At 38.2% G+C, this 15,012-nt stretch overlaps 1 protein-coding gene across 1 annotated transcript in view; it reads left to right on the plus strand.

Annotated features, from left to right (window-relative positions):
- Nucleotides 1–14,728, plus strand: part of LOC107193471 — a 62,118-nt gene extending 47,390 nt beyond the window's left edge. The window contains exons 2-13 of the mRNA XM_015582917.1: nucleotides 361–532; nucleotides 655–678; nucleotides 1,367–1,482; nucleotides 1,580–1,817; nucleotides 3,847–6,867; nucleotides 8,056–8,253; nucleotides 9,066–9,744; nucleotides 10,731–10,931; nucleotides 12,082–12,216; nucleotides 13,087–13,364; nucleotides 13,544–13,741; nucleotides 14,157–14,728. Coding sequence (XP_015438403.1) covers nucleotides 361–532; nucleotides 655–678; nucleotides 1,367–1,482; nucleotides 1,580–1,817; nucleotides 3,847–6,867; nucleotides 8,056–8,253; nucleotides 9,066–9,744; nucleotides 10,731–10,931; nucleotides 12,082–12,216; nucleotides 13,087–13,364; nucleotides 13,544–13,741; nucleotides 14,157–14,398 — 5,502 coding nt within the window. The 3' untranslated portion in view covers nucleotides 14,399–14,728. The remainder of the gene's footprint in view (nucleotides 1–360; nucleotides 533–654; nucleotides 679–1,366; nucleotides 1,483–1,579; nucleotides 1,818–3,846; nucleotides 6,868–8,055; nucleotides 8,254–9,065; nucleotides 9,745–10,730; nucleotides 10,932–12,081; nucleotides 12,217–13,086; nucleotides 13,365–13,543; nucleotides 13,742–14,156) is intronic.
- The last annotated feature ends 284 nt before the right edge of the window (nucleotides 14,729–15,012 follow it).

Below are 15,012 nucleotides of genomic sequence, written 5' to 3' on the forward strand. Positions count from 1 at the left end.
TAAATATAAGACTTTATAGACATTTTGCAGTTTGTTTTCCGTTGAATTATATTTTGGTTATTATAAATAAATGTTATATTTGTTTTTTGAAACCGATGTGTACGCTTTCGTTAATTAATCCCAAAATCCAACCAAACACAAATTTTTCATTGGTATAGAATAATTATAAAAATTCATAAAAAAACATGGTATTTATAGAAATTTCGGCCAGTGCGTTACCACACAGAACTGTAAATTTACATAAATATCCACAGTCTGATAATCGTACAGGTAATCTTTGATCCTAAAAATTTATCTTTGTTGTTTAACAAGAATTCTAAAGAATTTATCCTTGTCCGTTTTTTCTCTGTTTAATTACAGAATGATTATTACCTGCCGCCACGATCAACGTGGTCGAGGGTCTCCCCCCAGCAGACGAAGAAACAAAGGGGCAACACCACGTGGAAAGTCGGCAGCGCGATGTTAATTATCTCCGCTATGCTGGTATTAATCGCTGTCTTCGCGGTCGCCGGCCTCGCGTTATGGATGGGAGGTTCGTTGCTGCTTTATGGCTTGCTTGATCGAATTTGCTATTTGAATATTACACCGTGAAATCCTATCGAAGAAACCGACAGAGGGCAGATTGTATTTATAAGTAATGAATCTTTGTTTCAGCCCTTCGAACAGACTCGAAAAATGGTAAGCAAAATTAAACGATCAAAAAATACTTGTAATAATATTGTAATGTAAGATAGTTTTGTTATTTAAACTGTATATAATAGTTTTGTTCTCTTGTTGTTAGACCGTGGATTTTATGCATTTTATAACATGTGTAAATTGTTAAAAACACCAATGAAAGAGAATTTTTTATATGTGTAAATAAATGATGGGTTTATTTAAGTTTTGGATCGCTAATAACGTTCAGTTGGGAAAATAAATTCTTGTATAATTGTAATTATCGGAAATTAATTTATTATACATTTGCATAGATATCCACGGCCCAGTAATAATAATCGAAAGTAAAGTTTTTCAACCAATTTATCGGATCGACAAGCGTGACGAGTTGTTGAAAATATCGAAGTTTATAAATGAACTAATTTTCTTCATTTACATATTCCAATAAAAGTTGCGAAAGATCTGAGAAAACGCATTGTTTCGAACATTATAATCATCCTTACAAGACATTATACTAACCAGTCATTTTGACATTTCGATAGTTCTAGTGTTAAATTCTGTACTCATACAATTAACACCCACAAAATGAGAGGATGTAGTTTTATCCATCACGCACCTTCTCTTTTAATTACTAAAAATTATTATATTTATATCCCTTAAATATCATATGAACATCAACAGTGTCAATAGAACCAAAAATAAATCATTTCAGCGATCGTTGGATTCTCATGCAGCTTCAGGGTGGCAAAAGGTGAGAAATACAACCCCATGTTGAAGCTGAACACGAGTATGGTGTTTCGGGAGAAGGAACGAAAATACAAAAATATAGTAAGTGTGAAAAATCGAATATTTTAATCTAACAAATCCTTTTTTAGAGTTAATCAAGGGGCTAAGATAGCTAACGAACTGTTGTCGATCGTTTCAGTTCGAACTTCTGTTCAGACGAAGCGTGTTGAACGGTGCGTATCAGAAGACGATCGTAGATAAATTCGAGAACGGCGTGCTTAGGGTATTCTTCAGGATATACTTGGACAGAAGGAAGGTGCCACGATCGATCACGAACGTCGAGGACACGATCGAAGACATAATCGCGAAGGAGACGTACTCATCGTCCTCCTTGTTCAAGGACATGGAACTGGACCTCACCACCATATCGGTGAAAAGTAGGTGTCCGTTAGATCCAACGATTTATTCCGACAAAATAAGTACGATCGGGATTACCAGTCTTCGTTTAATGTGTTTATCGATCCGTTCTACGGTAATTTAAGATGATAAATCAAACAGACTATGAATTTTGATGAAAATTCCGTATCCTCGTGGTGTAATCACCGCGAACAAAATGTGACTAGAAATTTATTTTTTTTTGTCATTGATTATAGTATGGTAAAAATAATATGACAATGACCTTAAATTTTCTGTTAAATTTGTTTAATTATAATGAAAATAAAAATGACCATTTTACTTATGGGGACTTTCTCATTCAAAATTGAAAAAAAAGACACTTTTTTAATATTTCTTTATAAAAAAACTGTTATATTTAGAAACATAATTCCTTTTGGACGCTATTATATATATTATTAAGAAGATAAAGAAAGTTTTTTCTAGCACTTTTAGTTCACCACGACTGCTGTAGAGGGCGTCTTCCAAAAGGCACGTTTTAATCGGTGAGACACTTTGCAGACGTCCTGTAAAAAATTAAGTAAAAATTCAAACGGGATTCTATTCATGAGACTTAAAACTAGACAAGAATCCACTAAAATATTTTATTTTTTGTATTATTTATCGTTTTATACATATTTTTCCGAAAAATTCGAAAAATCACTCTTTTTTGGGGGCAATTCACCCCTGTATAAAAAAGGGGGGGTAGTTTTATGAACTTTTAGAGGTTTATTGTCTAGTTTTAAGTCTCACGAATAGAATCCCGTTTGAATTTTTACTTAATTTTTTACAGGACGTCTGCAAAGGGTCTCACCGATTAAAACGTGCCTTTTGGAAGACGCCCTCTACAGCGGTCGTGGTGAACTAAAAGTGCTAGAAAAAAATTTCCTTATATTCTTCATAATATATATAATAGCGTCCAAAAGGAATTATGTTTCTAAATATAATAATTTTTTTATAAAGAAATATTAAAAAAGTGTCTTTTTTTTTTCAATTTTGAATGAGAAATTCCCCTTAATACAACACAATACAACAATTACCTTAAAGTGTATGATAGGCTAAGGTAGTCGAAAGAACCCTTAAACCGATTTAGACTACTTAAATATCATTCGATAGCTTGTTAAGAAAAAACAGTCTTTGTCAAGTTTGAACCCTCATCTCGATTAGAAGGGTAATAATAGAGAAAGTTCGGATTGTCGATTTTTCCTGTATTTATCCTGTTTAATGACACGCAAAAATTCTATAAAAAGTCTAATAGATAGCATATACCAGGGACCTTGTGTTAGAGAATTTTTTGCGATTTTTTCATTAAGTATCCTAGGTGAGAAAGAAGATATCAAAAACGCTAAAGAATAAAAAAATATGTTTTTTTCTTATTGAAGTTTTAACGGCACCACATTTATCCTTTCACAGTAGTAACATATTATAATAAGTAGTGTCCTTAATTTTTTGGAGATTTTTTAGTAGGGTGCGCCGTAGTTTAAAAAATCTTAAACCGATTTTTGAAACTACGGCGAATTCACTTAACCTATAAAACCTGAACTTTTATTTTAAAAAATCTGTTTTATTTTTTATTTCCATATTTATAAACATATAAATTCTAAAACACATCTAGGAATGTCGAGTTTACTTTTTTTTAATATGTTAGGAAGTCGTCACATTGTCTTTAGATTAACTCCCTGAACATTCTACTTTCTGTATTAAATTCTATAAAATCGAACGTTATGAAAACGCCACGCTTGAGGTTATAGGGTTAATTATAATGAAAATTAAGATTACTATCTCACTTACTAAATTATCATTTATAAGTGCCATACAGTATAGTATATTGGAATTTATCGTTTTATGATTATACAGGCGGTTAAAAACTAAAACATTGAAAAATCTCAGAAAAAATGAGAAATCTCAGAAAACTACTTTCAATCGAATGAATTAATTTTATTTTCCAATACCGGTTTTCATTAATTTCGTTATATCGGGTTCGAATTGTTATTTAAAATATTCCGTCCAGACTGACAGTTTAATTCGCTTCAGGAATAAACCAAGACGCATCTGGAGGTCAAAAGCAGGCGCAACAGAGGAACGCAATGATCACGAAAAACGGTCTGCTACGTCCAAGTAGGAACAATTCCCTGATCACAAGCCCGAAACCGAAGCCAAAACCAAGCAAACCGGAATCCAGCGAGCCGGAGATCGACTTCAGTAACATACCAACGATCCAAGGAACGTACAAAGCGTCGAAAGTGAACACCACCGGCCAGGCAAAGGCAAACGCCACCCAAGAAACCGCCAAAACGCAGTCAGACTCGAAGAACAGTACCAAAATATCGTTACTTCAAGATCCATCCACAACTGAAATCCCTAGTATACCCACTACAGTAATCACCGAGATAAGTCACATAAATGCTCAAACCACATCTCTGAAGATCACAGAAAAAGTAAATCACACAGCACAAGAACATAGGCCAAAGGAAACGGTCGAGGAACCAGCGAAAAGGATCGTGCCCACATCCACGACGTCCACGACTCAAGAACAAGAGGATATCTTCAAAGACTTCCGAAAACCCGACTTGGAGACATCACCGTGGAAGCCAATAGTTCCTGGTTACGTGAACACCGAATTCAAATTGCTACCCGACGGGAAGACCAATTACAAAGTGAATTACAGCAACACGAACGCAGGAGATGTTCGCCCAGAAGCGTCCATTAGGGTCCAAAGCGATACGCCTGAAACGTCCACGACACCATCACCAGAGGCGATGAACCCTTACGTGGACGTTCCAGGGATGAGTGGCTTCGACATAGAGGACACGGATTTTCCCCACGATCGTATCGTGCCCCAGGAGATGGTGAACTTCAGGGTGAACGGGAAATTCAAGAACAAAATCCCTGGACTGATGGAGGACGGGCAGATCTTCACAGCGCCATCTGTGGTCACAGAGGACAGGCCAGAGATAGAGGTCTCTGGGCAGCTACCGTCTGAAACTTACAATATAAAGCTTCGAACGTCTCCAGAAAGAGCGGAAAGCTCGTTCACGAAACCGTATCGATCGACCAGCGAGAATGAAACTGGATGGAGAGTCTCTGGAACGTCGGTCTCTTACACGATAAACGAAGGAGGGATCAAAGATGGTGATCATGCAGAGGAGGTAGCTAGAACTCCTGATTCGATCGTAGAAAATGGAAGACAAGATCAGAATTCGACTGGTCTCTTGACGACGATAGGTACCAGCACCCCAAAATCACGTAGACCGGTTCAAGCTAATGTGGAGACGACCACAATAGCGTCCAGAGTTGGGGTAGCTGTACCTGTGCCTGACACAGACGTTGAATTGGAACCTAGGCACAGATACTCGGATATTCAAACTATCACTGCGCATAATGGTGCTTTGCAGGATAGAAAGGTCGATAAGAATGGCCAAGAGCCTGTGTACACCAGCTACAAGACGCCAGAACTTAATGGGGCAGGGTTGAAACCGAGTCTGGTTGAGATTTCTGGAACCCTGAAACCCTTCAGGCACACGATACCTGTGGACAAGATCTCGTCTGTGGTGAGCTATGTTGAAAATGATAAAAATAGACAAGGTGTAAATACTGTTACAGATAGGATATTCAATAACGAAAATGATCGATTGACTGTGGACGCGAAGAGGCAAGAAGGTAGTTCGAAGATGAATGCAACGGTAGATGATCAAACGATATTGCTACCGAAAATGGGGCAGATCGTTGAAATGGAAACTTTCATGGACACATCGAGGATCAATATTCCAATGAAGAACGCGAAGGTCGAGCTGTCCGACGGTGTCAGATCAACGGAGCCGAGTACCCAAGGTCTGATAGACGACGGCAAGTTCTTGAAGCTGGGAACAACCGAAGTCTACTCGGAGATTGTCCAGCCAGCTAACAATAACGTAGACAGGTTAATTCTGAAGAACGAAGATGCAAAGATACCGCCTGGAAGACTGACACCTGGGACATTGAGGAACTCCACATTCATCGAGATCGACACTTTGCAACACACTCCTGGGGATATAGGGGATACCAACGGGCCAAAAGACACACTATCTGAAAATACGGAGGAAGCATCAGACTGGATCCCGAATGGGACTTTAAGCAAACCGTCCAGTTTTATAGAAACTAGGAAAAAGGTCTACAACGATACCCTAAAGGCCTATGTGGTCGAGAACCTGGTCACCCTAGCGCCAGCTAAGAGCCACACTGGCGTTGGTAGACCCATCAGACCAAGACCCAAGCTGGACAAAGAGAAACTACCAAAGATCGTCGAGAAACCGTCGAGTCGAGACTCTTCGGAGGATGCGATTCTTCTGGAACAGTTGTTCGGAGTGCAGAGTCGCGACAGGAACACCACGAAACGTCATTCCAGTCAGTTGGATCAGTCTGATGAGTCGCATAGAGGACACCCAAAGATCGAGCAGATAGTAGAGGTGGTTACGTCGATCAGCACCAAAGTGTCCTCGAATCTTGGCGACGATCCTGTCATTCTGAGGCTAATGATCACGAATTCCACGTCGATTCCGGTGATACACTCGGGCCATCAAGACGAGGAGACGTCGACGCCGCCGATCTCGATACCGCAGGACTTTTCTGCGGACAGCCAAGAGGAGGATCGATCGTTCAGGGATCATCGACCAGAAGTGAGCCGAGACTCTAGCAAAGGGATGAAGTCCTCTGAGTCCTCGAGTGTGCAGACATCGGACAGGAAGATTTCGGCGATCGAGGAGAGTCAATACCTTTTGGAGAAGCTGAAGCAACTCGCGGAGATCGGGACCGATGATAAACCGGTGAAGAGCAACAAGAACAACTCGAAGCCTGCCGTGAATCTAAAGTTGGACGCGACGTCACAGGCCAGACCGTTGAATTTTGATAAACTGAAGGAGATCGCGGATATAGCAACTGGTAGCGAAATGCTGATGAACTCCAGCGCTGGATTCACAATGACTCGCGACGGTGTCGAGATATTCACGAAGATATTGAACAAGATGGAGGATCGGGCTGATAAGATGATCTCTACCACGGAGAAAAGCAGAGAGGCTGGTAATTGTCTGGCAAAAAGTTTCATTTTTTAACAATCCGGGTATCATTTTTGTATTCATTTTTTAAGTGATAGGATTGCAAGCACAAAAAAAGTAGTTATCTATAACTTGTTAATTGGGGATAACGAATTAACTCGTCATTCGTATTCGTCCCCATCTGTCGATCATTTTTCGCTTACATATTCATTTTTTAAGCGATACTATTGCAAATGCAAAAAGTGGTATTATATGTAACGTGATAATTACGGATGACGAGTTAATTCGTCATTGATATTCGTCTCCTCTATCAGTCGTATTTCGCTTTCTTATTGACTGTGCCGATCAGTTTTGGTTGTTTTTTTTGCCAATCAAATTCAATATTTTTTCATTAAATTTAATACTGTTTTACGAACTAAAATATTGAAATGTAGATACCAAATTGCTGGTTAAGGTGTATTAGATCCTGTAAGCTTTCCAATTTCTTTATGTCACAGGCAAAATGAAAGAACTTTGGGTGCCTATGGGAACTGAAGGATTAAAAAAGAATGTGGTGGATTACCTATTTGCGCATCTAATATTCACTGAACGAATAGTTTTCTATTGATTGTACACCGAGTCGGCCAAACCTGCACAGCCAGATTTTGTCCAATGCCTGTTATAAACTTTTGTAACCAGAATGCCAACAGATTTCATGCAGGATCTGCTATAAACAATTTGCGCGCAGATTGGCGGCAAATCATGCAACGTAACCTAGGTTATAGATTGACTTAGGTTAGTTAACCTAGGTTACGTTGCAGGATCTTCCGCCAATCTGCTGCCAATCTGTCACAATCTATTTCACGATATTGTCAGCAGACTCTGCCTACAAAACCCAAGTCAAGTGCGGAAACAGATAACTATGAATTTGTAGACAGATTTTGTCAATATCTGCTGCCAATCTGCACGCAAATGGTTATCTGGGCATGTCTACCGCGAAAGAATCTTCGTTATAGTGATTTTTTTCGTCTTTTTAAATACGTCTGCTGATTATTTTAAATACTTTATGCCTTGGACAATTTTATATGGCATTTTATTGTCTTAATGTGAAAGCAGGGGACCAACAGATAAAAGAATAAACTGTAGAATCGCAAATAGTTTTTTCTTTTAATATAATTATTTTCGTATGATGTCGATCGACGGTTTTCAGACCAATGCAATTTCATTTCCGCAGACGATTGTAACGGTTTCCTATGCAGAGACGGTAAATGTCTACCTGCGAGCGGCAGATGCAATATGTTGGGTGAATGTACGAATTCAGAAGACGAGGCGAACTGTACGTGCGCGGACTTTCTGAAAGCGCAACTCCTGCATCAGAAGATCTGCGACGGGATCGCGGATTGCTGGGACTATTCCGACGAGGCTGACTGTGGTAATTTTGAGAATTTATTTCTTTTTTTCTTTACTTTGTATCGACACTTTCGAGACCGATAAGTCAGCACCGGAGTCACGATGACACAGCAGGTGGGTCATGCACTGCTGGGATCTAAATATGTACACTGTTCAACACGTAAAATGCCTCACAACCGTTAATACGCGTTTATGGTAGATCTTTATATACTGAATACGAATCTGCAAACGGTTTTTTCCCAGCACGTACAGTTTCAAAAAAATTCATTTTTTTTTAAACTGCAGATTTTCAACTTTGGAGGTGTATTGTGTTATTACAGCAATAGTTATTCAGTTGCTTTTGACACGAAATAATTCTCTGAACCGTTTCGAACAAAATTATGTAAATTATTATTATATTATAGACATATAAATACGATTTAAATAATGGTCAACGTGAAAAGAACACCGGAAACGCACAAATTTGTGCTGATAATGTTCAATTTATTTCAAAAATTAGGGGTCTAGAAGAAAATCTAACCGTAGTATGCGATAGAGCAGACCTTACTTAGAAGAAAGTACTACTTATGTATGACATAATCTAGTAGTAGGTTTAGAAATGTCTAAAAATATCTCAAAAAAATATCGTTTCAGATTGTTCAGATAAAATTCTAATTATAACTAACAATAATTCTAAGATATAATAAAATCACAATTATTATATGATTATCATTATATTATTAATATGATTATTATAATATAATAGTAATAATTATTTTCACATTAATATTACAATATTATCTATTTCTAAGCGTTTTCTTTTAATTGACGAATATTTTGCGGACTTTTGGTTAGATTGGTGCAAAGAGGGTCAATTCGTATGCGGTAACAGTCGAACCTGCGTGGACCAGGACAAAGTCTGCAACGGCTTCACCGATTGTCCCGAAGGAGAGGACGAGAAAAAATGTGCAGCTTTAATAGAGGACGATGCGTTATTGAATTACAATCGAGAAGACACGTCAGATACAACCGAAAATAATTTATCAGTACCTGTAACGAAAAACGCGTATTTATTGCCTCAAGATTTTCCGGAAACCGAATCCAGCACCAACAAAGACGCGTTCTTCGACCAAGAAGCGGTCGAGTCCGCCATCTTGGAATCGACTACTCTAACCACATTAAAAAATGACGCTCAACTGGAGAAATTTAAAAATTCTAGGAACGAATCAGTGAATAAAGAAGATACCCTTACTGATAATTCTAACAGTACTGTTTTCGTCTCCGGAAGAGAAATATCGTCGAACGGAAAAGATACATTGACTCACGGGAATTCGATCCACGTGGCCGGGGAGAAGAATGGCTCGTCGTCCACGATCAATTTTCGAAAAGAGATCAACAATTATAACGAGAAGGGGTACATAAATATTCGGAAAAACGGGAAATGGGGAAAATTGTGTCTGACCGGGATGGACGGTCTTTTTCAAGGAAGACAGGCGAGCTGGAGCATCGAAGATCTAGGAAGAAAAACGTACCAGTAAGTAAACAAAAATTCAACTTTTTGTATTTACACACTCGACGTCTTCGACGAGAAGTTGTCGATCTTTGAACCATGTATAACTTCGTGCAGAAAAATTGTACAGTAATCCGCCTGGGGTCGTTTTGAAAGGCAAAGCATAAATTCTATCTAAATGTATCACTTAGATTTCCCTCGAAGATACTTTTACACTAGGAAACGAGGTTAGGAAAGTCAAAATGATTTTTTTGTCGAAAATTTTACATGAATGTAAATTCAATGTCTATGGAGTTTGAAAAAGCTTTTTTGCGATTCAAATCACCATGCGTTTAAAAACTGAAATCTCCCCTGCATAATGACAGCTTAAAAGTTTATGTGCGATTTTGTTTTCACCGGATTCTTGCATCTTGAATGAAAAGTACCTATGCCATCGTCGAACACTTTGGTTCATTAATTTTCATTAAATTTTCCACAAAAATAGCTTTCACTTACGAGATTGGTTAGAGACAGTTTAAGAAAAAGGTATCATTGTTCTCTTAATTGATAACTAAAACTTTTTGAAGGTCACTAAAAAAGGTGACTTTGACAACATATCCCAAATAGCACATGACACCTCAAAGACGACTTAATGACGCCTCAGACCTAAAATATCCGTAAAATGGACGTCTTCAAGGCGTCATGTGCTATCTAGGATATCAAGGTCAAGGTCATCGGTCATTTTACTTATCAATACTACTCAAGTACGATACGAAATTTTTTTCAATAATAACTTTTCAATAAACAATGACCCTCGACTAATACGTTCACAACACTACCTGGACAACATATTGAAAATTCATGGAAATCAGAGGTGGCTCCGTTATTGTAAATATTTACCCAATTATTCAGAATAAAGGTTCTTTGTAACCGTTTCGATCGAAATCTTTATAATAACAGTTTGAAACGGTTATTTTTCGGAATCGTTTCAAGTCTTGGTATTTGTTATTGATGCATGAAATATTTCACAGAGATTACGAGACCGTCGAGAAGGTGTTGGACGAATATCCAGTGTCGAGCCGTTCCTATTACACTCTGTCGTACAACGAGAAACCCCTGGACAAGACGATCCTGACTTTCAAGCCGTCCATGTGCCCGAGCGGCGAGGTTCTCAGGGTCAAGTGCAAGAACCTTGAGTGCGGCATAAGAACGCAGGCTCCATCGCAGGCCAGGTATACTCACTGAACCAGTTTTTCATAATTATATACCGGCCGAGGAACATTTATAAAACTATTTGTGTACAAAGTGCGCTCGGGGATAATGCCCCCACCAACGTTCCAATAATAACAACATCAGCCGTTTAATTTGACAGTAGTGCAACTTCATTTTTTCTTTCGTGAAAAGATATTGGTCGATTTGTACGTGATCGCTCGAAAAATATCGATAAACAAGTTTTGTCGATTTCGTTAAGAATTTAAATTGTTATGCAACAGTTTATATGAGAATCGTCTAAAAAAAATCAATTTTTTCGTGGGCCATAAATGGACTTACACGAGGACCATAATTATCGAATTGTGACGGTCGTAAGTTCGGAAGCATTTGAATTTCAATTTCAATTGAAAGAACAATTTCTTTCGCAACGCAAAGTTATATTGAAGACTATGTAAAAAAAATTCCCGAAAATAGCCAAGTGGGTCGGTTACATTTACCGTCAATTAATATTCAGGCGATTCTCAGGAGAAAAACGGGAGTGCTGCTTGCTTGTTCGCCTCAATTGTACTAAATACCATTATGAAACAAATTAAAAAATTAATTTACTAAATCCCATAATTCTGTAATTTACCTTTATAGTCTCATCCCAGATAGCACATGACACCTTGAAGACGGTTTAAAGGCACCTCAGACCTAAAACAGCCGTAAAATGGACGTCTTCAAGGCGTCATGTGTTATCTGGGAAGGAACTTTCCGTGAATAAGTTTACATTAGTATTATTATTATTATAAATAAACTCACGTACAGCTTCATCTCATAACGTGTAACGCTAGGCCAAAACAGGCAATGCAACTATCCTTGGCTGCGGTGAACAATTGTTTCTGCTATTTCTGCTTTGTGGTGCCCGATGATGCTTCCAGGATGGTTTTGGGCATTTCATAAAAAAAATAGTCTTTTCGAAATACCGTGATAAACAAAGAACGACAATGAAAAAATTAAATTCCCAGATACCACACGTCGCCTTGAAGGCGGCTTAAAGACGCCTTATTGTTAGACTTAAAATAGCCGTAAAATGGGCGGCTTCAAGACGTCATGTGCTATCTGGGTTTGGAGATGTACATGCATAAGACGTACGCATTGAAGCAGATCGAATGTTTCTCGACGTTCCAGAATAGTCGGAGGTGGTAGCTCCTCGGCCGGAAGCTGGCCATGGCAAGTGGCTCTTTACAAAGAGGGTGATTACCAATGTGGCGGTGCTCTTATCAACGACAGATGGATCTTGTCCGCGGCGCATTGCTTTTATCAGTAAGTAGTGAACTAGTTATTAGAAAAATAAACTTGATAAATTCTTATTTTTGGTATATATGAAACGATATACTACTTCGCTGGCTGATACTTTTGACTACAGACTCTCGATTATTGTCCCGAACTCGGGTCCGCGCCGGGACAATAATCTTATAGGGAGAAATGCTTCAAGCCCTCGTAAATTCATTTTTTGCCCGAAGCCCGAACCTCGTCAACAAAAAAGAAGAAACACAGTATGTGCTTGACAGGTTCTACGACCTCCCCCCACCCCCACCAGTGGTGGGAATAACGCCTGGACAATAATCGTGTAGAACAAGCCAAAAGATAATCGAGGAGTCTGTATATATGTATAAATATTATCAACGAGAACTATTACTTGGAATGGATGCAGTTTAATTTTCCACGAAACATCAACCTCTTGTTTCGATGATAAAGTATACTGAAAATTGTTTAAAAGCAGTTAAGATAGACAATTAATTTCAAGTACATACAATGAACCTCTTTAAATGCATTCATAAACTTGGAAACAGTAAATTAAACTCGTTATTTGATTTGCTGAATGGCTGCTTCATTTTCTAGTAAAGACTATTACTTAATAAAAAATAATTCAGTACAGAGACTACAGCTACTGTATGTACTTCAACAGATTAATTTCGTATTCAACGAATTATTCCCAAAAGTTAAAGTATCAATAATAATTATGAGTATGCTTGCTTTTCAAGAGTGTTCAGAACTTGTTGCACCTCAGTTTGTCTAATACTGATTTATAATATTAATGGAGAACAAGCAATGCAATCAAAACCACACTGATATCACTTTATAGAAACTGTGAAAAACTTGAGTAGTAGAAGTGGAAAATATCTTTTGTAGTGCTCAAGATGAATACTGGGTAGCAAGAATTGGAGCAACCCGCAGAGGAAGCTTCCCCAGCCCATACGAGCAAGTCCTCAGGTTGGACTACATATCCTTGTATCCTGAGTACATTGATAATGGATTTATAAACGACATAGCAATGCTGAGGCTCGAGAAACCTGTCATCTTCAGCGACTACGTTAGACCAATATGTCTTCCTGAAGCAGAGCCAAAAAGTGGTACCATGTGCACAGTGACTGGATGGGGACAGCTGTTTGAGATTGGACGAATATTTCGTAAGTGAACTTCCATGCTTTTACACTGAAACCTCAAAAAAAAATTGAAAATGAAACAAAACAGAAAAAGTAGATCTCCTTATTGGAACATATAATGACACTTCTTTAAAAGGGTATGCATATTTCACCAATTATTAGGATGTTAATCACCACATAATAATTCCATTTTCACTGAACAGCGGACACCTTGCAAGAGGTACAGCTTCCTGTGATCTCGACAGAGGAGTGTCGAAGGAAGACTCTCTTCCTTCCTTTATACAGGATCACGTCCGGTATGCTTTGTGCAGGACTGAAGGATGGTGGAAGGGACGCCTGCTTAGGAGATAGTGGTGGACCTCTGGTTTGCTCGGGATCTGATAATAAATATACTCTTCATGGTGAGTACTTGTGTCCTCATGAGACATAAAAAAAAAATACTTCTTCCACAATCAATAAACCTTGGAGCTGTATCCATCGTTTAAAATCTAAATCTCAAAGAAGGGTACAAATGAAACAAATTTCTCTTACAGTGTCATATTATTACATACTAGGTACTCAAAAAACAAAAGTCTATTAAGTACTAGAATAATTAAGATCAAGTAGATTCTAGTTTGGAGCACCATTTTGGATTTTGTTCAAATTCGCATATATTGTAGTCTTTAGCGATATATAAACATATCTCGAAAGATTTTTGAAAATTTTTTAAATTGTTAATTTTACAGCTGTTTGAAATTTAATAGAAAATCGTAGTGGCTATCATAGTAATTCTACAAAATCACTTTCTGATAAATTGTTTCCCGTTTTATGCACCAGGTATTACTTCAAACGGTTACGGCTGCGCCAGGCCAGGTAGACCAGGTGTCTACACAAAAGTTCATCATTATCTTCCTTGGATCGAGCACACGATATCACGGGACGACATTCGATCGACGATGGTGTCCTGCAAAGGTCATCGATGTCCTCTTGGTGAATGTCTGCCGAAATCTCGAGTGTGCAATGGCTTCTTAGAGTGCTCGGACGGCAGCGACGAGCGCAATTGTCCTGTCAATCTTTAACGAGAAAAGACTGCTCCACTTATATTAAGTCTGTCAGAAATAACTGTCGTTCATTTTGTTTCTCTGTAATCTCATATTTAATATCAATCTGGAACACTATGGTTACTGATCAATGCCACAATATTTTTCATATTTTTGGTAAGTTCTGAACGCCTCTCCCAGTTTGTTATGGAAACAACGAATAGAAATAGCGACAGAACTTTCCGATGCATTTAATGAATTGACTCGTTGCTTATTTATGTGCCCGTACGAATGAAGGAAAAGAGAATAATATTAATTGCAACGAAAATGGAAAAAGTGAAATTCAATGAACGATTTTGTTGCTCGATGAAAGGTGGTACCGCACGGACAATTCTTGTGAAATGCAAAATGTTCGTTGGATTAACGTATGTGCAATATAGAGATAGAAATCAAAAGTTTAAGATAAATCGTTAGAGAGTGTACAGAGCGTGTCGGTGTATGGTGTTAATTAGAGGTTTCGGTTATTATCGATTAACCACACTAGGAACACTGGTTCGTACTCTCCTACGCAATTATCTTTACGTTTGATCGTTGACATTATCGCGTTTTTCGTGACAGCATCGACTGTCAACAGTTAGATTAATTCGCGGTAT

The sequence above is a fragment of the Dufourea novaeangliae genome, unplaced genomic scaffold (assembly GCF_001272555.1).
Source record: "Dufourea novaeangliae isolate 0120121106 unplaced genomic scaffold, ASM127255v1 scaffold6, whole genome shotgun sequence".
In the NCBI taxonomy this organism is placed as follows: Eukaryota; Metazoa; Arthropoda; class Insecta; order Hymenoptera; family Halictidae; genus Dufourea; species Dufourea novaeangliae.